Source organism: Pristiophorus japonicus, chromosome 18 (genome assembly GCF_044704955.1).
Source record: "Pristiophorus japonicus isolate sPriJap1 chromosome 18, sPriJap1.hap1, whole genome shotgun sequence".
Taxonomy (NCBI): domain Eukaryota; kingdom Metazoa; phylum Chordata; class Chondrichthyes; family Pristiophoridae; genus Pristiophorus; species Pristiophorus japonicus.
In genome coordinates this window covers 85,225,623-85,249,356 of record NC_091994.1, presented here as the reverse complement: position 1 = coordinate 85,249,356, position 23,734 = coordinate 85,225,623, and the positions used below count along the sequence as shown (strand labels likewise).

At 49.3% G+C, this 23,734-nt stretch overlaps 1 protein-coding gene and 1 pseudogene across 1 annotated transcript in view; both read right to left on the bottom strand.

Annotated features, from left to right (window-relative positions):
• Window positions 1-3,708: 3,708 nt before the first annotated feature.
• Window positions 3,709-11,803, bottom strand: LOC139229060 (arylacetamide deacetylase-like 4; annotated as a pseudogene).
• A 1,816-nt stretch (window positions 11,804-13,619) lies between these two features.
• aadacl4 (arylacetamide deacetylase-like 4) overlaps window positions 13,620-23,734 on the bottom strand; it is an 11,526-nt gene continuing 1,411 nt past the window's right edge. The window contains exons 2-4 of the mRNA XM_070860924.1: window positions 20,058-20,283; window positions 18,158-18,221; window positions 13,620-15,257 (exon numbers count right to left, since the gene is read on the bottom strand). Of these exons, the coding sequence (XP_070717025.1) occupies window positions 14,474-15,257; window positions 18,158-18,221; window positions 20,058-20,283 (1,074 nt within the window). The 3' untranslated portion in view covers window positions 13,620-14,473. The remainder of the gene's footprint in view (window positions 15,258-18,157; window positions 18,222-20,057; window positions 20,284-23,734) is intronic.

The following is a 23,734-nucleotide window of genomic DNA, read 5'->3' as shown; positions in this document are numbered from 1 at the left end:
TTCCTCCATCAGCGCTGGAGCCCAGGTGATCGGTCAACTCTTCAGCAACTCAGTGAGTAAAATTTCTCTTACACATTCCCTGGAGATGGCCTTTCACGTTACAGCCATTGCAAGTATACTCTTTGCAGCGACACTGGTGGGCCCTGTGATTCCCTCCACAGTGCCAGCATGGGGCTGGCCGGTTGGCCCCATGTGGCGGACTCAGGATTGCGGGACTCGGGGTAGCAGTCTTGCCTCTAAAGGGCGCCAGTCGGTTCACGGTACTTGACGGGTTAGAGTCCTGGGGGTGCGTCATCATCCTCTTCGAATTGCAGGCCGAGGCCATGAATGCCTGGCTGACGTTGATTGCCTTCTGCAGGGTGACCGTGGTGTCCGCAGAGAGCAGCCTGTGGAGGAGGCCCTCGTGGCCAATTCCAATAACAAAGCAGTGCGTCGGTGAGGTGGTCACCAAAATCACACGGTGCAGCCAATCGTCTCAGGTCTGCAGCATATTTTGCGATTTCTTGGCCTTCAGGCTGCCGGTGTGTGTAGAACTGGTGTCTGGCTGTGAGGATGCTCTCTTTAGGTTTGAGCTGTTCCTGTATCATCGTTACGAGCTCCGCATACGTTTTGGTTATCGTCTTCTCTGGGGCTGGCAAGTCCCTGACAAGGCCAAAGACGGTGGGTCTACAACTGCTGAGCAGGATGGCTCAGCGCTTATCAGCCAGCGAGGTCGGTGTGTCTCCAGCCAGGTCGGTGTGTCTCCAGCCAGGTCGGTCGCGATGAAAAAATGTTCGAGCCTTTCCACAAAGGCATCCCAATCTTCTCCATCAGCGAATTGTTGAAAGTTGCCAAGGTTAACTATTTGTCGCGTGGAAATTCTGTGTCTGTAAGCCCTCTAGTAATGACTGCATGAGGTAAGTGAGGCACTGTTGTGACCTTAGTCCATTTATTGCAGCTCCTGAATGAGTGTACAGTAAGGTGAGCTCCCATTTATACCTGGTTACCTGGAGTGTGCAGGTGACCTCTAGGTCTCCACCAGTTGCACCCTCTGATGGTATCGTGTATACAGTGTGAAGATACATTCAGTGGTCTTATGTAACTGTACATTGAGTGTACAGGATATATACTTATATTATACATACACAACAGAAGGTTCCGTCTTTCGGATGAGACGTTAAACCAAGGCTCTCTCAGGTGGATATAAAATATCCCATGGTGCTATTTTGCTCCGTGTTCTGGCTGATATTTAACCCTCAACTAACATCGCAGAAACAGATTATCTGGTCATTATCTCATTGTTGCTAGTGGGAGCTTGCTGTGCACAATTTGGCTGGTGGCTTTTCCTACCTTGCAACAGTAACTATGCTTTTAAAAAATATATATTTCATCGGCTGTGAACTGCCTTGTGACATTCTGAGTTTATGAAAGGCGCTGTATAAACAGGAATCTTTCTTGTATAGTCAAAGTGTGGTTTCTTCCAGTTAGTTTATCTAATTTCCTCAGGTACAATCCACCCATGTTCCCCCTACTCAAGGCAGTGCGTCCACCTGGAAGGTATGTGGTGATCGACTAACCTGTCTCCGACAGTGGCACTCTGAATCCAATCACTAGGGGGCGCAAGCCAGCTCGGAGCCCCAAGTTGTACAACATTGTCTACCTAAGTTCTGCCAGTTTTCTGGAGTTACTTGAGAGGTGGGGGTGGGAGTCGGAGAATTTGGACCAATTTGGTCCCTGCCCGATTCTACACTGCAATATGTACCTTGAGGCATCACTTCCGCTGGATGCTGGAAACGCCGGACCAAATATGGGGGTGCGTATTCAAATAAGGCAGTAACATAGAAACATAGAAAATAGGTGCAGGAGTAGGCCATTTGGCCCTTTGAGCCTGCACCACCATTCAATAAGATCATGGCTGATCTTTCACCTCAGTACCCCTTTCCTGCTTTCTCTCCATACCCCTTGATCCCTTTAGCCATAAGGGCCATATCTAACTCCCTCTTGAATATATCCAACGAACTGGCATCAACAACTCTCTGCGGTAGGGAATTCCACAGGTTAACAACTCTCTGAGTGAAGAAGTTTCTCCTCATCTCAGTCCTAAATGGCTTACCCCTTATCCTTCGACTGTGTCCCCTGGTTCTGGACTTCACCAACATCGGGAACATTCTTCCTGCATCTAACCTGTCCAATCCTGTCAGAATTTTATATGTTTCTATGAGATTCCCCTCTCATCCTTCTAAACTCCAGTAAATACAGGCCCAGTCGATCCAGCCTCTCGATGTCATATGCCAGGTTCTCATCATAACCTCCTTAGCAACGCTGGGTGCCGGTAACACCAGCATTTCATTGGCATTGGCCCACTTGTAGGGTGTTTGTTTTTCACTCTACTCTGATTTTTAGACCTCGGAACTTATAGTGGGAAAGGACAACACGTGCCACAACATTTTAGGCTTAACCCAGTGTTCAGTTTTATTACGCAACAAAAAACAACTAAAACTACAGGACTAGACTGCTGAGAGAAATTGACTTTAGACATACAATCACCAGCCCTGGCTGTAGCTATTGTAGGTTCGTGGCCGTTGATTCTGTGACCTGCTGGTTCTTCTTCTGGTCGTTCTCTGCAGTGCTATTCCTTTCTGCTGTTTCTTTTCCTTTCCTTCCTGCCTGCTTTGCTTTTTCCTGTGTTTCTGTGTTCGTATATTTATATCCATCATATGAATAAGTTTCCTGTTGGGCCGAGATTGGATTATCGATGTGGTGATTTGTTTAACTGGCTGTGGTGATGAGTTTGAATGGCTACTAATTTGCACACGGAGTTGACAGTGCAAAAGATAACTCCTTATGCTAAATGCTCTGTTATCCAAAAATGTGCATTTCGTAGGGTCCTTTGTACTCCTGGTTTTCTTGCAGACTTGTAGTCTCTGGGGTATCAAATGTCTTTGTCTGTATGCATAACCAAGTCTCGTCCTTGATCAACATTGATTGCTTTTAAGGGGTGATGAGTCACTACTTGCCTCAGACTGGGGCCCGTTCCCCTCCCAGGTAGTCCAACAGTTTATTTTACCTTAAAACAGTTTTACTTTAAAACAGTTTGTTTGTGGCCTCTTCCTGTGCCTTGTTTCAAGAAAAATAGGTGTATCTTACACTCCCTCCTTTTAATTCTTATAATAAACTCAGAGACATTACTCTGGCTGGCGTCTTCTTTTCCATGAGCATTTTGGCTGATTGCAGCCTTCAGTCAAATCTCCCCATTACATTTCTTTTTACATACAAAACCCAATGTTTTTCCAATACAACAGTGTTTCTTACAACAAAACGTTGTTTGGCCTTAAACTGACTTCGGTTTATACCTTTTTACAAACACTTCGGCCTGGGTCTACATTAATATTCAGATAGTTACCCCCATTGGGCGCGGTTCCACAGACTCCAGCACCTTGACCAAGTGGACAATCTTTATGATGTTGACAGTGCACATCGGGAGACTATTCTGCTGTAGAGGGCATCACAGCTAATGAACTCAGCACAGGTCAGTCCTGGAATTTGAACCTGAGACTTTGTGCCTGAATGGATAAATTGCACAGTGACTTTATACCAACCGAGCCATCACAGGAGCCACAGGGCCTGACAGTTCCATAGGACGGAGAAAGCCTGGGAATACACTGTACAGACAGACCTACAACAAGTGCAGTAAAAGTGCACTATATGTCTTTAAGGAAGGTGACAATGTTATCGAGAGCCACGATCGAAGAAGCCGACAATCCCGTGGAAGCCATCTGGAACGTGGTACCAGGATACTCCAGAACGCCATTGTCTTCCACCCTCTTTTTGAACTGAAGTCCATCATCCCGAAGCACGTCAAACTCGCACGTCAGGATGTACGCTGGCGGCAGTCTCCCGATGGCGGCGTCGCTGGCGAGGAGAGGGGAGGAGGTCGGTTCTAAGCTGGGCTTAACGAGGTCATAGACATCATCGTCATGTGTTAGGATAATGTTGGGCTTGTGACCTCTGACCTTAAACTTGCTGGGGATCAGATCTGCATCCAGCCACCTGCTGTACTTAGTTTTGAGTTCCGCTGGAAGGTGATAGCCTGACAGTACGTCCTCCCCCAATGATATGTCACCATTCAGATACTGCAGGTAGAAGAAGATCATGTGTGTTCGAGACAGGACCGGCACCGATTGGTTTTGCTGGTAGGAGGGTAGGTTGAAGTCAACCATTTAGAGGACCGGGTGATCAGAGCACGGAGAGGGGGCAATTCCGAGCTCTCCTCCATGGCAGTGATTCTCAGACACACGGCTGCAGTTAAGTTGTCCCCAGCGCTGTCCCCCCCCACAACGATCCTGGTTTTGTCCACCCAGTGATCATCGGCGGTCTTGAGGAAAAGCAGAGTGGCGCTTAGGCAGTCTTCAAGCTGAGCAGGGTACCTGTGCTCAGGTGCAAGACGGTACCTGGGGAAACAAATGGGGAAACATGAAATCAACTGGGGTTAACCTTATTAGCAACTTTGGGGAGAAACCAAGGCCCACAGTGTAGGGCACCACCAAGGTTGAAGAAAGACTGCACTGCTTGAGGGGGTCAAGCCAGATTTGCGAGCAGATGCCATGGCTGCTTTGACCTGTGTGTGACCCATGGATTATAGTCCACAGAAGTGGCTTTTGTACCGGGGAAATGGTGGAGGTTTGAGATCTGAAAGGCTGGAGGTTTTCAAGAGTAGAGGACAGGCAGCCATGGAACAGAGTGATGGAGGTGTTGATGCTGGCATGATTGGGGGCTTGAAAGTGCAGTTGTAAGGTGGTTTTCCAGGGGTGGAAGGGGAAGATGGAGGAGTTGTAATGGGCAGATGGCGTGCAAGAAGAAACAGATGAGTGATCACAAATAGCCTGTGTGATAGTGATAGAGTGTGTGTGTGATCGTGATAGTGTGTGTGATCGTGATAGTGTGTGTGATAGTGATAGTGTGTGTGATAGTGATAGTGTGTGTGATTGTGATAGTGTGTGTGATCGTGATAGTGTGCGTGTGATCGTGATAGTGTGCGTGTGATCGTGATAGTGTGCGTGTGATCGTGATAGTGTGCGTGTGATAGCGATAGTGATAATGATAGTGTGTGATTAAAAAAAAACACAATGTGAGCAGAGGCTGTAAAGTGAAGCATACAGCCAGCGACGTGATCGGGGTCCAGAAGAGGCGAGGGCCCAGGGGCAGCACTGGCCAGCCCACACAGCGATGTGTGTGCGCACTAGGTCCATGCAGCAGAGCAGGTCTCCAGTCGTCTTGGTCCAGTGGCAAGGGTTAAACAAGACCTAGCTCTGTCAAGCCCGTGTGGTGGCTGGTGTGCAACGGCCACTACATGTTAAAAAAATTCACGCACAGGCATCTTCCAATCTTCAGGATGTAGTTCAGGATCTGGAATATTAGGTCCTTCATTGAAACACCTGTGAACTCATCCTTTTTTGGCGTAGAAGCAAGTCATCCTCGTTTCGAGGCACTGCGTGTGATAGTGCGAGAGTGATAGTGTGTGTTGGAGTTTATGCAGTGAGATTAAAGGAGCAGAGAAGGGTGAGGAAATTGGTGGAGGTGGGGAGAGTGAGTCCAGGGGCAGTTTGAAAACCCTGAGGATAAGCCGCACCATCTCCATAGCGAGGTGCGAGAACCTGTCGCTGTGCGAGCATCTTCAGTGAGGAACAAGGAGTCACCAAACGGAGATGGCGAATGGGAAGGGCCTTGTTTGTGATAGCGGGCATTTTGCAGGGTGATGCTGAAGGGGCGGGCAGCTGGCAAACTCACATGGGGGGGAAAGGGGGAGGCGCACTCGGGGATCAGAGTGGACATGAAATGAAGAGATGTGGTTCGAGTTGATTGCTGGGAACCCGAATAGATTGGGAAAGTGTCAAAGGGTCACGAGGCCACTCAGGTGGCTACTTGGGGAGAGCTAGTAATGTGTACCATGATGGACTTGGTGGAGGATGCCAGGGAGGCTATGGGCCTAACCTTCTATCATAGAATCAGTACTGCACAGAAGGAGGCCATTCGGCCCATCGAGTCTGTGCCAGCTCTTTCGAAGATCAATCCAGTTAGTCCCACTCCCCTGCACTTTCCCCATATCCCTGCAATTTTTTATCCTTCAGGTATTTATCCAGTCCCGGTGGTCGCAAGATATAATCATGGCAATCATTCTCTATAAAAAGAGAGCGCGATTAAAACTAAACAAGCTCACAAAGGGGGCATGTGACAAAATTAGGGCTCGCACGATGAAAGAAAATCATCAAGCATATAGAAAACATAGTGGAGAGGGGATACGGGAGGTCAGAATGGCTAGGCGTCTCAAAGCACTTTACAGTCAATGAAGTACATTTGGAGTGTAGTCACTATTGTAATGTAGGAAACGTGGCAGCCAATTTGCACACAGCAAGCTCCCACAAGCAGCAATAGAAAGAGAAAGAGAATGGGACAGGTCAGGAAGAAAGGAAGGAGTCGAATTGTGGAGGATAAAGGTAAGACGGAGATATTAAAGAGTTTGCATCAGTCCTTTTTTTTTATAAATGATGTTGGAATTATAAATGTTGGTGTACCAGAGGGGCATGTGGGACAATTATTAGACATATCTATAGAAAAGAATTGGTTCTGAAAACAATGAACAGAACTGGAGGTGGATAAGTCACTGGGTCCCGATGGCTGAACCCTAGACTGTTGAAGGAAGTGAGAGGAAAAAGCAAGGACTCTGGGCACAATACTTCAATCTTCCTCAACTATATAAATTGTAGGACTGGAGAGTATCTGATGTACAACCTCTGTTTGAGAAGGGAGGGAAGGATACACAGGTATTAATAGACTAGTTAGTCTAATGTTGGTTACGGGCAAACTTTCAGAATCTACTGTTGAAGATAAAAGTAGTGACCATTTAGAAATGTATGGGTTGGTTGGTAGACACAAAACAAAGAGTTGGGGTAAATATGAGTTGCTGCCCTCCCTAACGGCACTGTGGGAGCACCTTCATTGCACAGACTGCAGCGGTTCAAGAAGCAGGATCACCACCACCATCTCCAGGGCAACTAGGGATGGGTAATAAATGCTGGCCTTGCCAGCGACGCCCACATCCCGCGAATGAATAACAAAAACCAGCTGACAGTCGTGGGGCCCAGCATGGTCCCGTGTCATCAGCGCTCAGGATTCACTCTTCAGTCAGAACATTTCTAATGATCACAATTCCCAGGGAGCCTTAAACAGGTAGAAAGTTCTAAAGAAAACGAGCAGGACTCGCGTGAATCGGGATTGGGAACGGGAGAGATTAGGACACACAGGGATGTAATAGGAGCGGAATAAGCCTTTACCTGTGAATGTGATGGATGAGCGACTCTACCCTCTATCTGAGGAGAAGGTTGGGTTCAGATGCGATTCCACCACAGTTGAATAGCTTCCCATCTCTCCAGGCTCTCAGACAAAGAATAACCAGAGGGATTAAGGGCACCTGGCATGTGTCGAATTCGACACGTCAACTATGGGGAGGAGAGGGGAAAGATTGGACAGGAAACAAAACCACCCCTTCACTCCTGATTCAGACCACAGAGTGGAGTGGATGTAGAGTTAGGCCCCTCTCTGCTCAGTGGGTGGCCCCACATTAAGATGGGCCCAGCATTAAGAATATGCCAATGTTCTAGAGTTCCCCTGTGTAAGCAGGCCACTAATACTCACTGCACAGACACCACAACTGAGTCAGTTTCCTTGGTGATGTGCCGGCACAACGTCCCATAATCATCTGAGGAGGAAAATACATATTAATTACTGGGATTTCATTTTGTGTTCGTCAGGATGAGGAATATTAGTGCTGGGGAATGGAGCATGTTACTTTTCAGGCACCCAGTGTCAGCAAACACTCCCAGAGCAGGTATAGCATGGACGAGATACAAAGTAAAGCTCCCTCTACACTGTCCCATCAAATATCCCAGGGCGGGTACCGCACGAGTTAGATACAGAGTAAAGCTCCCTCTACACTGTCCCATCAAATATCCCAGAGCGGGTACCGCACGAGTTAGATGCAGAGTAAAGCTCCCTCTACACTGTCCCATCAAATATCCCAGGGCGGGTACAGCACGAGTTAGATGCAGAGTAAAGCTCCCTCTACACTGTCCCATCAAATATCCCAGAGCGGGTACCGCACGAGTTAAATGCAGAGTAAAGCTCCCTCTACACTGTCCCATCAAATATCCCAGAGCGGATACCGCACGAGTTAGATGCAGAGTAAAGCTCCCTCTACACTGTCCCATCAAGTATCCCAGGGCGGGTACAGCACGAGTTAGATGGAGAGTAAAGTTCCCTCTACACTGTCTGATTCGTGTACTACACCCCATCATTCCTCCCACTGCCCAGAATTAGCCTCCAGTTCCACTGTGTACTATGAAGGTAATATGTTGGAATCACGGACAAGTGTAATTAAAAAGAATTTTAAATCATGCAAAGGATTCCTGGTCCGTTTTTTTTCCTCCCCCTCCTCTGCACAATACTCCACCTAGTGGTGTGGCTGAGGAACTTAAGGAAAATGTTATGTACCTGACTGTCCCCGTCCCGTATCCCTTGATTCCCTTAATATCCAAAAATGTATCGATCTATGCCTTGATTATACTCAACGACTGAGCCGCCACAGCCCTCCGGGGTAGAGATTCTAAACATTCACCACCTTGTGAGTGAAGAAGTTTCTCCAGTGGGGCTCGGAGCCGGCTCGAGGGGCCAAATGGCCTGCTCCTATTTCTTATGTTCCTCATCTCAGTCCTAAATGACCGATCCTTTATTGTGAGATTGTGATCCCTTGATGCGGTTGTGGAATGCGGCGAGTAAGCTTGGGAATGGACCCCGGGATGAGTCAACACCTTCGGGTGAAGAGGGAGGGGACCTTGGCGGAATTGTGCTCAAGCCGCGAATTGTGGCGCCAACCCTTCGAGCACCCGACCCTACACAGTCACGACTGTTCCCGAGGAGCTGCCCCATCGGAGCGGCGGGAGGGGGTTGAGGGGGTACTGTGAAATCAGACACATAGTTGGAGCTGGGATATCGGGGAATACGGACTCAATTGTCCCCAGTGATTTGCGCCGTTTTTTTGGAGCAGGCTACTCTTTTTGGCCCAAGTTGAAAAACCAGTTTCCCCAATCAATTTGCACCAGCGTAACTCAGCTAGTTACCATTTTTTTAGGTCAGTTTTTGTTTCAGCCAAAAGGGGCGTAATCTGCCACCTGCGCCAACTGTGACCATTTAGGGAAGTTTGGCCAGCTGAGAGTTACTCCAGTTCTGCTTAGGCCAGCGTATGCGGCCTCTGCAGAAAAACCTTCTAAAGTGTTAAGGAAATTGGCGCAGCAGATGCCCGGACACACTAAAAGAATTGAAAAACACATAGCAGCAACTTACCTCCAACCCCGCCTGAAGGCTGTCCGGTCCCATTCTCGGTCCCCATTCTCCCGGTCCAGTCCCATTCTCGGTCCTCGGATAGAGAGAGAGAGAGAATGAGAATGAATAGGACCAGACCGGCAAGCCCTTTGGGCGGGGTTGGAGGCAAGTTGCTGCTATGTGTTTTTCAATTCTTTTAACGTGTTGGGGGCTGGCTGTATGCTTCACTTTGCAGCCCCAGCTCACATTGTGTCCCTGGTTACCATGGTAGCCCGATCTTTTTGGCGCAGATCAAGGCTCCACCCCCAAAACTAAAGGTCGGGTTAGGCCACGCCAAAATGAAGAAATCCAACAGAAAAACTTAGAATAGTTTTTTTTTGGCGTACTTGGGCCCCAAAAAATCGTGAATAACTCTTCAAATACGCCCAAAAAATGCTTTGGAGAAAAGTGAGCCCAGTGTCTCTGGCACTTATCCAGGCAGCCAAACATCCAGCCACCACCATGAAAGAACAGGACCCCTCGCCTTTTTCCTGCAGACACTGAGTGTGGTTGGTAAACCCTCACGGGGACTTCGTCGAATTGCATGTCTTGGGTGATCAGCCCAGCCCAGATGTATCCCGTATTGTACCGAATTGTACTTGAACTGAAAAGCAAGGAAATGTCTCGAACGGAACTGCCGTCAGCATCCAAATGTAGTGTATGGGATTGCTGACCGCAGCCAAATGTACCGAACTGCTTTTGAATGAACTGTACAAATTTTTATATGAATAAAGTATATTTTGAAATTTTTAAAAAATCAGCCCAGCCTCTTCCTTGTGTTTTGTGCAGAGGAATTTTGTGTGCATGTAGCGAATGATGGTGACCTGCGTTCCGAAGCCCAGGCTCTGTGCGATGTTTCCCTGGGGCAGAGAGGGGTTTAAAACAACTTGCATTTATATAGCACCTTTGATGTAGTAAAACGTCCCAATGTGCTTCACGAGATTGTGAGCAGATTCAAACAACTCCGAGCCAAAGAAGGAGATATCAGAACAGGTGACCGAAAGCTTGGTCAAAGAGGTTGTTTTTCAGGCGGGTCTTAAAGGAGGTGGAGAGGTTTAGGGAGGGAATTCCAGAGTTTCGGGCCTCGGCAGCTGAAGGCACGGCCGCCAATGTTGGGGCGAAGCGAGCGAGCGATGGACAAGAGGCTCTCAGAGTTGGAGGAACCCAGAGATGTGTGGGGTTGTGGGGCTGGAGAAGGTTACAAAAGATAGGGAGAGGCGAGGCCATGGAGGGATTTGAACATTGGGATGAGAATGAAAACAGAACAAAGAGAGTTTGAGAAAGAGGACACACAAAACAAAATATCTACAACAGTTATTCACTTTTCCCTGCAATGCTCTCTCCTCTCCTGATGACCCCGATTCACTGCGGGGTGCAGATATCAGCCTCTGACACGTCCCCGAGTGCCCACACTTTGTGCAGGTTTCTCGATAGCGGAATCTGTGCTCGCCTGATATCCACACTCAGGAACCTTCCAGTCACTGCTTGCTGTTGGTGACGACGCTCCCCGTAGTTGAATAGCCTGCTGACACTCACTGCCCAGTCTCTCAGAATGGCCATTTAGGTCAGGTACTGAGGAGTGAACAGTGACTGTGGTCTATTCCTCAGCAGGAATCGCTGCCCCCGCCCCCGATCCCCAATCCCCAGAGGGAAGAGGAGAACATTGGAGGGAAAAATTAATTAGCCATAAATAAAATTACAAATATTTTCAGCTGCAACACATGTAGAAATACGGAAATCTCAGAGCTGGAAGAGACCACAAGTGCATCTAGTCCACCCTCCTTGTATCCGAGAAGTTTCATTTAATAATGTTTTTTGCTTCAAGGTATTTGAATTTGTTCCCGAAGAGATCGAACATCCTTGTTCCTACACCCTCCCTCGATAAGCTGTCCCAGTAACATTTCTGAGCTGAAGGGTGCAGGAAAAGGTTTAACTAACGCCGCACGCCGTGAGATGACCTATTCCAGCAAGTTAGGGGCCAGTGCGTGTCCCCAGCGACAGAGGCTCCGCACTGGGACTGTGCATCAGAAAAGTTACCCACTCAATCTCACAGTGCAATGTGCCTTTAAGAGCCTAGTCTGCAAGAAATGCACCTGTTCCCCTCACAAGAAATGTGAGAGTCGGGTTTTTTGTATCATTTACCGCTCCCTGTAGTTTGCAGCGCTTCTTACCAGAGTGCCGATTGTAATTAGCATCCCGTGCAGGATCCGGAGTTTCCCCGGTCCCTGGATCCCTGGCGGAAGAACCAAGTCGGTGAATACAGAATAAGCTACCCCAGAAATCAGCAGCACAAACAAGCCCACCACAAGAGCCACCGTCATCGTCACCGCCCAAAGCACCAGATCCATGGTGTGGTCTCTGCAAATAAACCTTCCCGGCAGGGTCTTCAAGCTTCCAGACAGAACTGAGCCGCCTCCTGTCACTTTGGTCTCTGCGGTGCTCAGTGTCCTTGGGGCTGCGGAAGTGGGAGAGGAATAACCTCGCTGTGAACTCAGCAACGGGGAGTGCTTTGTGTGTGGAGTGGGGGGTGATGAGTATGTTAGAATGACCATATTTTCTAAACCGAATCCGGGGACACACAGGGCGGGAGCAAAGGACGGGAAATGCAGGTTGTGCAGCGTAGCGAGGAGACATTGCTTAAACTCCTGTATTTAGTCTGTTGTATACACATCCACACAGATACCCACACACCTACACACATACATACCCGCACCCGCACCCAGATACATATACGCACGCCCGCGTACACTCCCACACACACACATCCACACCCATCAACATCATAGGCGATCTCTCAAAACGAGGACTTGCTTTCACGCCAAAAAAAAAAGGATGAATTCACAGATGTTTCTAAAGAAGAACCCGAACTACATCCTGAAGAGTGGAAGATGCCTGTGCGTGGATTTTTTAAATATATGTTGCACACCAGCCACCACACGGGCTTGACAGAGCTAGGTCTTGGTCTAGTGGCAAGGATTACCCAAGACAACTGGAGACCTGCTATGCTGCACAGACCTAGTGCGCACACATATCGTAGTGTGGGCTGGCCCGTGCTGCCCCTGGGCCCTCGCCTCTCCTGGGCCCCGATCACATCCCTCCGCAGTCTTTCACAGCTCCTTCGCCCCGACCTCGCCATTCCTGCTGTATCTGCCCACGCTCCAATCACCGACCTGGACCTTGCTGACGTCACTCTTTGCTGCCGTTGCCCTCCTGCACCAGCTCGCGCTGTACCTTATAGTGGCATGCCTCCATGCTGCTCCAGGGCCGCCGTACGCCGCTCCTTTTACGGCTCCGACCTGCTGCTGATGGTCTCTCGCAAGTCGGGGCCTCCCTACAAACATACACACACATATCACCCCACCCTCACATACCCACACCGACCTTGAGGCATCACCTCTGCTGGATGCTGGAAACACCGGACCAAATATGGGGGTGCGTATTCAAATAAGGCGGTAAGGGCAGAGTGACGTCATATGCCAGGTTCTAGTCATAACCTCCTTAGCAATGCTGGGCACCAGTAACACCAGCATTTCATTGGCACTGGCCCACTCCAGTGCCGTGTTCTGTCCCCCACCCATTAGATGTTGCTGGCCCCACAATTCCACGTGCCCGGGTGGCAGTTGGACCCTTTAAATTGCTCCAGGTCCCACAGCAATTCTCTGTCCCCCTCAGTGCTCCCTCCTCCCCTCAGGCGGTGGGCAGATACTGGGATCAGTGCAGGGACAAACGTACAGACAGAAGTCCCACTGCACCACCGGAGCAGAACATCTGACCGGCGACGTATAAAACCGCAAATAGACTCGGCAATAATCAACGGTTTTATTAAACAATCAATTCAGAATAAAGAAATGATCAAACAATAAAATCTACTCACATTGTATTCCAAACTGGTTCGAACTGCCACATGCAGTATTACAATTGAGAAGAAAGAGCAACCTGTACTTTTACTGGCTCTCAGACATTAACCAGAAGGAACTAGCACAGTAATGTCGCACTGCACCCATTCTTCATCCGTGAGGCTAGTCAGGGACAGCACGGGGCATCACAACAGTGCTCAATCCTGAAACGCGAGAAGTACTGGAGAGGAAAACATTATTTCAAAAGAAACCTATTTTAAAAATACGGAGGTAAGTAGTAGTGTGGTTCTCAGTGTTTGAATCACTCGAGATTACTTTGTGGCACATTAATCGCTCGTGTCCATCCAGTACACTCTGTCATAGTGCCAGTTGAGATACCACTTCACGATGCCTATAAATTTGTGCTTCCAGCAGGGAACCTTGCCCACTGGGAGTGCATGTCAGAGATTTGGATGTGCGCTGCCCATGATTTTCTGACCATTCAAATTATTAGTTGGAAAATCATGCACAATGTGCACTCCAATTCCTGATCTGTACTCCCCGTGGCAAGGTTTACCTGGCCAGAGTGGGAAGTTGCAAAAATGCCCCTATAGTGTAATCTCAGCTCACGTAATCTCCCCCTCTACAGAACTGTTTGGCTGGTGTTATTTCAAATGGATTTTTCCTTCCTATTTTATAGACTCAAAAAATAGCGAATTATTTAAGAAGGGTGGTGGAGAGGAACCACTACAGCCCTTTCGGTTTAACATCAGTTTTAGGGAAGCTATAGTCACTGAGGATAGAGTGACAGGAAGCCTTGGCTTGGAAGTTAGTTGGGAGGCAGGAGTGGGGATAGTGGGTAGGTGCTGAGATTAGAGTACATGCTGTGCTGGTGTGCACATGGGTCCCTACCCACCACAGGGCAAATTCAGATAGTCACCCCCATTGGGCATGGTTTCACAGACTCCAGCACCTTGACCAAGTGGACAATCTTTATGATGTTGACAGTGTGCATCGAGAGGCTATTGTACTATAAAGGGCATCACAGCTAATGAATTCAGCATAGGTCAGTCCCGGAATTTGAACGTTGTGCCTGAATGGATAAATTGCACAGTGACTTTATACCAACCGAGCCATCGCAGGAGCCACAGGGCCTGACAGTTCCACAGGACGGAGAAAGCCTGGGAATACACTGTACACACAGATGGAAGTACTGTACCTACAACAAGTGCAGTAAAAGTGCACTATATGTCTTTAAGGAAGGTGACAGTGTTATCGAGAGCCTGTTTCCCAGATGGGAAGGTCAGATAGCCACTATCAAAGAAGCTGACAATCCCGTGGAAGCCATCTGGAACGTGGTACCAGGATACCGGAACGCCATTGTCTTCCAGCCTCTTTTTGAACAGCAGTCCATCGTCCCGAAGCACATCAAACTCGCACGTCAGGATGTACGCTGGTGGCAGTCTCCCGATGGCGGCGTCGCTGGCGAGGAGAGGGGAGAAGGTCGGCTCTAAGCTGGGCTTAACAAGGTCATAGACATCATCGTCATGTGTTAGGACAACGTTGGGCTTGTGACCTCTGACCTTAAACTCGCTGGGGATCAGATCTGCCTTCAGCCACCTGCTGTACTTAGTTTTGAGTTCCGCTGGAAGGTGATAGCCTAACAGTACATCCTCCCCCAATGATATGTCACCATTCAGATACTGCAAGTAGAAGAAGATCATGTGTGTTCGAGACAGGACTGGCACTGATTGGTTTTGCTGGTAGGAGGGTAGGTTGAAGTCGACCATTTGGAGGGCCGGGTAGATCAAGACCTGGGCACGGAGAGGGGGCAATTCCGAGCTCTCCTCCATGGCAGTGATTCTCAGACACACGGCTGCAGTTAAGTTGCCCCCAGCACTGTCCCCCCCCACAACGATCCTGGTTTTGTCCACCCCGTGATCGTCGGCGGTCTTGAGGAAATGCAGAGTGGCACTTAGGCAGTCTTCAAGCTGAGCGGGGTACCTGTGCTCAGGTGCAAGGCGGTACCTGGGGAAACAAATGGGGAAACATGAAATCAACTGGGGTTAGCCTTATTAGCAGCCTCGGGGAGGGGCCCAGGCCCACAGTGTAGGGGCGCCACCAAGGTTGGAGAAAGACTGCACTGCATGTGCGTGTAGTGAGGTTAAGGGAGCAGAGAAGGGTGAGGAAATTGGTGGAGGAGGGGAGGGTGAGTCCAGAAACAGTTTGGAGACCGTGAGGAGCTGTTCAATACAGAGACTGAGAATCAACATTAGAAGGTATAGGTAAGGAAGGTGTGGGAGGGGTAAACAATGAGGCCTAGAGGTTCAGGTCATTTACGTCTACCGTTAGTGCCCTGGGGACACTAACACGGCGCAAATGATGTTTTCTCCGGGCACGGCGGCAGTACCCCATGGCGCCTTGCTCCGCTGCACCGGCAATGATGACATCATCACCGTGCGCAGCTCCCCAGACCCTAATTTAGGTATCGCCCAGGAAGCTGCGCTGGGCAATGACAGCGTCGGGGGTGTGTAACGGGCGGCCGGATGCTGGTGGGGCACAAGTTAAAGGAGAGGTGTGGAGCCATTACAAAAAAACTTCAGTCGATTTTGCCGAGCGCCCATTGGCATTTTGAACGTGGGGCCCGTGCCGCGATTGGTCAGCCCACTAATTTAAATGGAGAAAAATTGCAAAGTGCTGCAGTACAGAGGGACCTGGGGCATAAAACACAAAAAGTTAGTATGCAGGTACAGCAAGTAATTAGGAAGGCAAATGGAATGTTGGCATTTATTGCAAAGAGGGATAGAATATAAAAGCAGAGAAGACCTGCTACAACTGTACAGGGTATTGGTGAGGCCACACCTGGAGTACTGCCTACAGTTTTGGTCTCAGTATTTAAGGAAAGATATACTTGCATTGGAGGCTGTTCACAGATGGTTCACTAGGTTGATTCTGGAGATGAGGGGTTGATATGAAGATAGGTTGAGTATGTTGGACCTAAAGTCATTGGAGTTCAGAAGAATGAGAGGTGATCTTATCGAAACATATAAGATAATGAGGGGGCATGACAAGGTGGATGCAGAGAGGATATTTCCACTCAGAAGAAACTAAAACTAGGGGACAGTCTCAGAATAAGGGGCCGCCCATTTAAAACTGAAATGAGGAGGAATTTCTTCTCTCAGATGGTTGTAAATCTATGGAATTCTCTACCCCAGAGAGCTGTGGAGGCTGGGTCACTGAATATATTTAAGGCGGAGATAGACAGATTTTTGAGCGATAAGGGGAATAAAGGGTTATGGGGAGCGGGCAGGGAAGTGGAGCTGAGTCCATGATCAGATCAGCCATGATCTTATTAAATGGTGGAGCAGGCTCGAGGGGCCAGGTGGCCTACTCCTGCTCCTATTTCTTATGTTCTTATGTTGCGTAAGGGCATGTTGGCACCTCAACCTCACTCCCAAATGGTCCAGGGAGGCCCCTTTCATTATTGCTAACTTTGCAGCCTGGGCCTGTCCCTTTAATGCAAGGAAGAACCCCTTCTACGTGTCAATGTTACACGGCTCAGTTGTATCGCCACACCCCGCTCCGCTCCAGACACGTCCACCCCACTACTGCCCCCGAAAGGAAATGGAGTGTGTTATTTTGCGGGGGTGGTAGAAAAGTAGAAAGAGAAAAAGAATGGTTCAAGTCAGGAAGAAAGGAAGGAGTCGAATTGTGGAGGATAAAGGTATGACGGAGATATTAAAGATTTTACACCAGTCCTTTTTTTTTACAAATGATGTTGGAATTATAAATGTTGGTGTACCAGAGGGGCATATGGGACAATTGTTAGACAGATCTGTAGAAAAGAATTGGTTCTGAAAACAATGAACAGAACTGGAGGTGGATAAGTCACCGGGTCCCGATGGCTGAACCCTGGACGAGGGAAGTGAGAGAGGAGGAAGCAAGGACTCTGGCCACAATACTTCGATCTTCCTCGAATATATAAATTGTAGGACTGGAGAGTATCTGATGTACAACCTCTGTTTGAGAAGGGAGGGAAGGATACACAGGTATTAATAGACTAGTTAGTCTAATGTTGGTTACAGGCAAACTTTCAGAATCCACTGTTGAAGATAAAAGTAGTGACTATTTAGAAATGTATGGGTTGGTTGATAGACACAAAACAAAGAGTTGGGGTAAATATGAGTTGCTGCCCTCCCTAACGGCACTGTGGGAGCACCTTCACTGCACAGACTGCAGCGGTTCAAGAAGCAGGATCACCACCACCATCTCCAGGGCAACTAGGGATGGGTAATAAATGCTGGCCTTGCCAGCGACGCCCACATCCCGCGAATGAATAACAAAAACCAGCTGACAGTCATGGGGCCCAGCATGGTCCCGTGTCACCAGCGCTCAGGATTCACTCTTCAGTCAGAACATTTCTAATGATCACAATTCCCAGTGAGCCTTAAACAGGTAGAAAGTTCTAAAGAAAACGAGCGGGATTCGCGTGAATTGGGATTGGGAACGGGAGAGATTAGGACACGCAGGGATGTAATAGGAGCGGGATAAGCCTTTACCTGTGAATATGACGGATGAGCAACTCTACCCTCTATCTGAGAAGAGGATCGGGTTCAGATGTGATTCCACCACAGTTGAATGGCTTCCCATCTCTCCAGGCTCTCAGACAAAGGATAACCAGAGGGATTAAGGGCACCTGGCATGTGTCGAATTCGACACGTCAACCATGGGGAGGAGAAGGGAAAGATTGGACTGGAAACAAAACCACACCTTCACTCCTGATTCAGACCACAGAGTGGAGTGGATATAGAGTTAGGCCCCTCTCTGCTCAGTGGGTGGCCCCACATTAAGATGGGCCCCAGCATTAAGAATTTGCCAATGTTATTAAGCACAGTGTTCCCCTGTGTAAGCAGGCCACTGATACTCACTGCACAGACACCACAACTGAGTCCGTTTCCTTGGCGATGTGCCGGCACAACTGATCATAATCATCTGAGGAGGAAAATACATATTAATTACTGGGATTTTATTTTGTGTTCATCTAGATGAGAAATATTAGTGCTGGGGAATGGAGCATGTTACTTTTCAGGCACCCAGTGTCAGTATCAAACACTCCCAGAGCAGGCACAGCACGGTTTAGATACAGTGTAAAGCTCCCTCTACACTATCCTATCAAACACTCCCAGGGCAAGTACAACACAGGGGAAATACAGAGTAAAGCTCCCTCTCTGCACTGTACCATCAAACACTCCCAGGACAGATGCAGCACAATTTAGACACAGTAAAGCTCCATCTACATCATCATCATAGGCAGTCCCTCGGAGTCAAGGCAGAGTTGCTTCCACTTTAAAAGAGGTGGGAATTACAGTCTCTGTCACAGGTGGGACAGTGGTTGAAGGAAAGGGTGGGTGGGACTGGTTTGTCGCACGCTCCTTCCGCTGCCTGCGCTCGATTTCTGCATGCTCTCGGCGACGAGACTCGAGGTGCTCAGCGCCCTCCCGGCTGCTCTTCCTCCACTTTGTGCGCTCTTGGGCCAGGGATTCCCAGGGGCCGGTGGGGATGTTGCACTTTATCAAGGAGGCTTTGAGGGTGTCCTTGAAACATTTTCTCTACCCAACCGGGGCTCGCTTGCTGTGTACAAGTTCCGAGTAGAACGCTTGCTTTGGGAGTCTCGTGTCGGGCATGCGGATGATGTGGCCCACCCAACAGAGCTGGTTGAGTGTGGTCAGTGCTTCGATGCTGGAGATGTTGGCTGTGCGACATTGGTGCGTCTCCCAGTGGATTTGCAGGATCTTGCTGAGGCAGCGCTGGTGGTACTTCTCCAGTGCTTTGAGATATCTGCTGTATATAGTCTACGTCTCTGAGCCATATAGGAGGGCGGGGATCACTACTGTCCTGTAGACCATAGCTTGATGCCAGATTTGAGGTCCTGGTTCTGCCCCACTACACTGCCCCATCAAACACTTCCAGAACAGGTACCACACGAGTTAGATACAGAGTAAAGCCCCTTCTACACTGTCCCATCAAATACTCCCTGGGCAGGTACCACACAGGTTAGATGCAGAGTAAAGTTCCCTCTACACTGTCTGAATCATGTACTACACCTCATCACTGCTCTCACTGCCCAGAGTTAGTCTCCAGTTTCACTGTGTACTATGAAGGTAATGTGTTGGAATCACAGACAAGTGTAATTAAAGAGAATTTTAAATCATGCAAAGGATTCCTGGTCTGTTTTTTTCCTCTCTCTCCTCTGCACAATGCTCCACCTAGTGGTGTGGCTGAGGAACTTTCAAATAAAATGTTATGTACCTGACTATCCCCATATCTCTTGATTCCCTTAATATGCAAAAATGTATTGGTCTCTTTCTTGATTATACTCAACAACTGAGCCGCCACAGCCCTCTGGGGTAGAGAATTCCAAAGATTCACCACCCTGTGAGCGAAGAAGTTTCTCCACTGGGGCTCGGAGCCTGCTTGAGGGGTCAAATGGCCTGCTCCTATTTCTTATGTTCCTCATCTCAGTCCGAAATGGCCAATCTCTTATTCTGAGATTGTGACCCCTTGATGTGGTTGTGGAGTGCAGTGAGTAAGCTTGGGAATGGACCCCGGAATGAGTCAACACCTTCAGGTGAAGAGGGAGAGGACCTTGGCGGAATTGTGCTCAAGCCGCGAATTGTGGAGCCAACCCCTTGAGCACCCGACCCTACACAGTCACGACTGTTCCCGAGGAGCTGCCCCACCGGAGCGGCAGGGCGGAGGGACAGTGAAATCAGACACATGGCCGATGGTTGGAGCTGGAATATCGGGGAGTACATCTCCAGCACTTACCCAGGCAGCCAAACACCCAGCCGCCACCGTGAAAGAACAGGACCCCTCGCCTTTTTCCCACAGATGCCGAGTGTGGTTGGTAAACCCTCACGGGGACTCCATCGAATTGCATGTCCTGGGTGATCAGCCCAGCCTCTTCCTTGTGTTTTGCGAAGAGGAATTTTGTGCGCATGTAGCGAATAAAGGTGACCTGGGTTCCGAAGCCCAGGCTCTGTGCGATGTTTCCCTGGGGCGGAGAGAGAGAAAGGGGTTTAAAACATTTTGCATTTATATAGCGCCTTTAAGGTAGTAAAACGTCCCAAAGTGCTTCACGAGATTGTGAGCAGACTCAAACCGACAACGAGCCAAAGAAGGAGATATCAGAACAGGTGACCAAAAGCTTGGTCAAAGAGGTTGTTTTTCAGGCGGGTCTTAAAGGAGGTGGAGAGGTTTAGGGAGGGAATTCCAGAGCTTCGGGCCTCGGCAGCTGAAGGCACGGCCGCCAATGTTGGGGCGATGCGAGCGAGCGATGGACAAGAGGCTCTCAGAGTTGGAGGAACCCAGAGATCTCGGGGGGATTGTGGGGCTGGAGGAGGTTACAAAGGCTGGAGGGGCGAGGCCATGGAGGGATTTGAGCATTGGGATGAGAATTAAAACAGAAAAAAAGAGAGTTTGAGAAAGAGGACACACAAAGCAAAATATCTACAACAGTTATTCCTTGCAATGCTCTCTCCTCTCCTGATGACCCCGATTCCCTGCGGGGTGCAGATACCTCCTTCTGACACGTCCCCCGAGTGCCCACACTTTGTGCAGGTTTCCCGATAGCGGAATCTGTGCTCGTCTGGTATCCATACTCAGGAACCTTCCAGTCACTGCATTAACTGCTTGCGGTTGGTGACGACGTTCCCCGTAGTTGAATAGCCTGCTGACACTCACTGCCCAGTCTCTCAGAATGGCCATTTAGGTCAGGTACCGAGGAGTGAACAGTGACTGTGGTCTATTCCCCAGCAGGAATTGCTGCCCCTCCTCCCCCACCCCCTCCCCCCAATCTCCAGAGGGAAGGGGAGAACATTGGAGGGAAAAATTAATTAATCATAAAAAATTAAATATTTTCAGCCGCAACACATGTAAAAATACAGAAATCTGGAAGAGACCACAAATGCATCTAGTCCATCCTTCTTGTGTCCGAGAAGTTTCATTTAATAATGTTTTTTTCTTCAAGGTATTTGAATTTGTTCCTGAAGAGATCCAACATCCTTGTCCCTACAACCTCCCTCGATAAGCAGTCCCAGTAACCGATCACCCTCTCAGTAAAGTCTATCAGTGTCCTTACTAAATCAACCCACTCCTCTCTTGTACTGATTTCCCCTCGTTCTGCTGTTTTTTGATGATACGAATATCCCTGGATGAGGCTCTTCATCCCAAAGTCTTATTGTTTGCTTAGCTCAGTCCTATCCCTTCGTCTCCTCTTCAGTGAGGAGAGCTCCATTTCTGGAGTCCACCTTCACATGATAGATTCTCTCATCCCCTTATCATCATGGAAGTTCTTCTCTGCACCGCTCCTGTTCAGCTATGTCCATTGTGCAGTGTGGGTTCCAGATCTGCTCAATACCCTAATGACCAACACTCTATACAATGGCAGGAGAACTTCCTTAGATCTACTTAGGAAGGATGCATTGGCCTTGGAGGGAGTGCAGCGTCGGTTTACCAGAACCATACCCGGACTTCAAGGGTTAAATTACGAGGCGAGATTACACAAATAAGGGTTTATTTCCTAGAATGTAGAAGGTTAAGGGGTGATCTGATCGAAGTTTTCAAGATATTGAGGGGAACAGATAGGGCAGATGGAGAGAAACCATTTCCGCTGGTTGGGGAAGTCTAGGACTAGGGAGCATAGTCTAAAACTTAGAGCCAGACTTTCCAGGAGTGAAGTTAGGAAACACTTCTACACACAAAGGTTGGTAGAAGTTTGGAATTCTCTTCCGCAAATGGCATTTGAAGCTGGATCAATTGTTAATTTTACATCGGAGATTGATAGCTTTTTGTTAATCAAAGGTATTAAGGGATATGGGCCAAAGGCGGGTATCTGGAGTTAGGTCGCAGATCAGCCATGGTGTCATTGAATGGTGGAACACGCTCGAGGGGCTAAATGGCCTCCTCCTGTTCCTATGTACTCTCTGTGCCTCTGTAGAGTAAAGGGCACGTGGGGTGGGGGCTTTGACAGGAGGTCAGACATTACTCGATTTCCAGTGAGATTCTGGCATACGCACACCATTGTTCAATGACACGCTTCACTCCTCTCCCTCAGACACATTTGACTTTGGTTCTGTTGACCGTTCCTATCTCAGCTGTACAAAATACTCCTATTGTACCGTGACCTTGAACTAACCCAAAACAGCTTAGAATAAAACCTTTACTTCTGCTCATTCTGATTAAAGGACGTGCCTCGGCACGTTGGAGAATTGAGCTGGGTTTGGGTGGAGAGAGTCAGCTGGCGGAGACCTGTGAGGGTGCAGGGACGTTTGACCCTTTAATTAATGAAATACATCAGACCAACTCTGAATCTTGAGTCTTATTAAAGGGAATAATCATTGTAGCTCTCCTTGTAGTTCAGTGAATAGAGGCACGTCTGGTTTGCAATTAAACCATGGAGGTCACCATGTCTGGTTCAGACCCCTAGTCCGTGCTGGTTGGGGATTCGAGGACTAGGGGTCTGAACCAGACATGGTGACCTCCATGGTTTAATTGCAAACCAGGCGTGCCTCTGTAGTCTAAAACTTAGAGCTAATCTCAATCGTTAAGCTGTGACAATTTGCGTCACTGTCTCTGGGTTGGGAAGGAAGAGAGGGGGGAGGAAAAACAGCCCCTTCTGGAAACTGCAGGTGTGAAGGACAGGATCAGGCTAAGGGCCTCCACAGTCGAATAGCTTGCTAAAACTCAGCGGCTGGACTCCTGCCTTTTGAGTGAGGTGGTGGAGAGCTTTGGCATGTTGGCACGAGGGGAGAAATCTGGGGGCGAGGGGAGAAACCTGGAAGGGGAGAAACCTGGAAGGAGTTTGGGGGGGGGAGGGAGGGAGAGGGGAGAAACCTGGGGGGGGGGGGAAGAGAGGGGAGGGAGGAGGAGGAGAAGGGGAGGGGGGAGGGGAGGAACTGGGAGGAGAGGGGAGAAACCTGGAAGAGGGGGTGGGGGGAGGAACCTGGAAGGGGGGGTGGGGGGAGGAACCTGGAAGGGTAAGGGTGGGGGTGGGGGGTGAAACCTGGAAGGGGGGGGGTGGGGGGGAGAAACCTGGAAAGGGTGGAGGGGGAGGGGAGAAACCTGGAAAGGGGGGAGGGGGAGGGGGAGGGGAGAAACCTGGAAAGGGGGGGAGTGGGAGGGGAGAAACCTGGGAGGGGGAGGGGAGAAACCTGGGAGGGGGGGAGGGGAGAAACCTGGGAGGGGGGGAGGGGAGAAACCTGGGAGGGGGGGAGGGGAGAAACCTGGGAGGGGGGGAGGGGAGAAACCTGGGAGGGGGGGGAGGGGAGAAACCTGGGAGGGGGGGAGGGGAGAAACCTGGGGGGAGGGGGGAGAAACCTGGGAGGGGGGGGAGGGGAGAAACCTGGGAGGGGGGGAGGGGAGAAACCTGGGAGGGGGGGGGAGGGGAGAAACCTGGGGGGGGGGGAGGGGAGAAACCTGGGGGGGGGGGAGGGGAAACCTGGGAG